Source organism: Macrobrachium nipponense, chromosome 2 (genome assembly GCF_015104395.2).
Source record: "Macrobrachium nipponense isolate FS-2020 chromosome 2, ASM1510439v2, whole genome shotgun sequence".
In the NCBI taxonomy this organism is placed as follows: domain Eukaryota; kingdom Metazoa; phylum Arthropoda; class Malacostraca; order Decapoda; family Palaemonidae; genus Macrobrachium; species Macrobrachium nipponense.
Window position 1 is genome coordinate 16,967,638 of NC_087201.1, and position 2,386 is coordinate 16,970,023.

Consider the following 2,386-nt stretch of genomic DNA (forward strand, 5'->3'; position numbering starts at 1 on the left):
AATGGCACAACGTCCCCTTAACAACAACAGCCCCCTCCATCCTCTGTGATATCAGCATTGGCTGTTCACACCCATGGATCCCACAGGTTCTTAGACGTCACGTCTTTGACATCATCTATGGTCGGGCACATCCTTCAGGATGATCTACAGCCACCCTCCTAAAGAAGCACTTCATTTGGCATGGCATTTCAAAAGACGCAAAGGCATTGGCCCTTGAATGTTCTTCCTGCCAACTCTCTAAAATCAGTGTCACACAAATTCAGATGTAGGCTTTTTTTATCAACTGGAACGCCGTTTCACCCATCTCCACATCAACACAGTACCACTCTCACTTTCTAAAGGGCATTGTTACCTACTCACTTACTCACAATGGTCGACCACTCGACACAATGGCTCGAAAATGCCCCTTTGACGGATGCATTAGCAACGGCATGTGCCTGTGCTTTTCTCTCATCATGGGTTTCCATATTTGGTGTACCAAATCACATCACATCCGACAGAGGTACTACTTTCACGCCGCAGCTCTGGATGTCCCTAAACTGCCTCTTCAGCACCCAGTTGCATCCCATAACTGCCTACCAGCCTGCATGAAATGGCATGATCGAGAGGCTCCATTGCACCTTGAAAGCAACACTTATTTTTCACTGCAACTCCTTGAACTGGCCTCTGGACCACACCTAAAGAGGGCCTTGACCTGTCAGCAGCTGAGATGGTTTATGGCAATCCACTTGTGATACCTGGTCTTCCCAAACGATAACTCCCAATCCGACCTCATCAGACTCAGGACCATTGTCGGAAAATTTGCCCCGTGACACCTACCCTAAAAGTCAAATGGCAAGACCTTTATCCCGAAGGATCTACAGAATACAACACATGTATTCATCAGAACCAATGTTATTCGACCACATTTGACCCGCCCTTACACGTGCCCCTACCGGGTTCATCAACCACAAGCAGAAAGCCTTCCTCATCGACATCCAGCACAGCAGATGGGATCACAACCGATTCTGCCCATAGCAACGTGTCGAGTCAGCAGAGTGGTGCCGACGGCGAGCACGCCTGATTTTCATTTGTATAAAAGTTATAAAGGCTAATATCTAATGATTGTACATTATTGGTCTGTTGGTTACTGTGTAAGTGTCCTGGCCGTTGATTGGTCAGCAATTCATATAAATACCACTGCAGTTCAGTAATAAAGTAACATTTTAAGATCATACCACTTGTCTCAATCAACTCCTGCTAAAAAAACAAGAACCTAATATTGGTGCAACAATATTTTCTGCTGTGCTTAAGAAAAATAGTCAGAGAACATGGTCCACGATTAATTTACCAATGTTAACACTGGGAGAAGAAACGATAAAACAATGTTAATTACTGGTTAAATTTATTTTATCAAACGTTTGCACTGGTAATAAAAGAGAGAGAGAGAGAGAGAGAGAGAGAGAGAGAGAGAGAGAGAGAGAGAGAGAGAGAGAGAGAGGCTTTAAAAATTCGATGATATCTATGACATCATTAGTGCTATAAAAGTCTGCTTTATCATTCGTTTCGCTCTATGAGGTATCATTAAGTTTTCGAAAAAAATTATTCTTTTATCGTGATTAAAATCAAAGCACAAGGAAATCAATAAAACCGAATACATAAATGAATAAATGAATACTTGTGAATGTGCATATGTAAGCAAAATGTATTCGAGTTTCTTTACTTGATTTCTCCTGTCAGACCTTACGATTATCTTTTTTTTACTCATTTCCATTTCCTTTTTCAACTTTCACGATTCGGACAATGTAATTTGCATTAAATTCTCAAAAACTCTGCCATAAACGTGGAATTTTTCTGCCGACTAAAATAGGATTATTTCCTGTACTATACTTACATGCAAATGTCACTTTCCGATTCCTTTCGTTAAGAAAGTCTCTTAATAAGAAACTTGCATCGGATAGCCCGCTCAGAATGGCACTAATTTTAGACATGATATGATACATCCATCTTTGCTTGTTAGCTTAAATAATAATAATAATAATAATAATAATAATAATAATAATAATAATAATAATAATAATAATAATAATAATAATAATAATAAAATGAAACAAAATAAAAAAAAGGAATTCTTCTGAAAAATCAGTAAAGTTTTGGAAAAGGTTACCCCAGGCGAGGATGTTCAGTCAAGTATAATTATTTTACAGATGTCAGCGAAGTACAGGGAAACATTACGCAAGTTTTGCATGAAAACTGCACCAAAATAATTCCGTCGGTTACTGTTTGTTCATCTCCTTCCCCCCTTTTACACTTTCGCAGTTTTTCTGCCTCGGCTTTATTAAGCAAAACACTAGCGATGCAGTCGAGAATTTCCTCAAGCCCAACTACTTAAGCCAGCCTTCTTTTT

The 2,386-nt window shown here is 39.5% G+C and overlaps 1 protein-coding gene across 1 annotated transcript; it reads left to right on the forward strand.

Moving 5' to 3' along the window:
* Nucleotides 1–369: 369 nt before the first annotated feature.
* Nucleotides 370–1,063, forward strand: LOC135221129 (uncharacterized). Its single transcript, XM_064258953.1, has 2 exons — nucleotides 370–585; nucleotides 779–1,063. The coding sequence occupies exons 1-2, from the start codon at nucleotides 370–372 to the stop codon at nucleotides 1,061–1,063; spliced, it is 501 nt and encodes a 166-aa protein (XP_064115023.1).
* The last annotated feature ends 1,323 nt before the right edge of the window (nucleotides 1,064–2,386 follow it).

What these genes read in the sequence shown, in the direction of transcription:
- LOC135221129 (XM_064258953.1), top strand. Translation starts at nt 370, where the DNA reads ATGGTCGACCACTCGACACAATGGCTCGAAAATGCCCCTTTGACGGAT. An exon ending in CCATAACTGCCTACCAGCCT is followed by an intron (nt 586 to 778) that starts GCATGAAATGGC and finishes CGACCTCATCAG; the next exon opens with ACTCAGGACCATTGTCGGAA.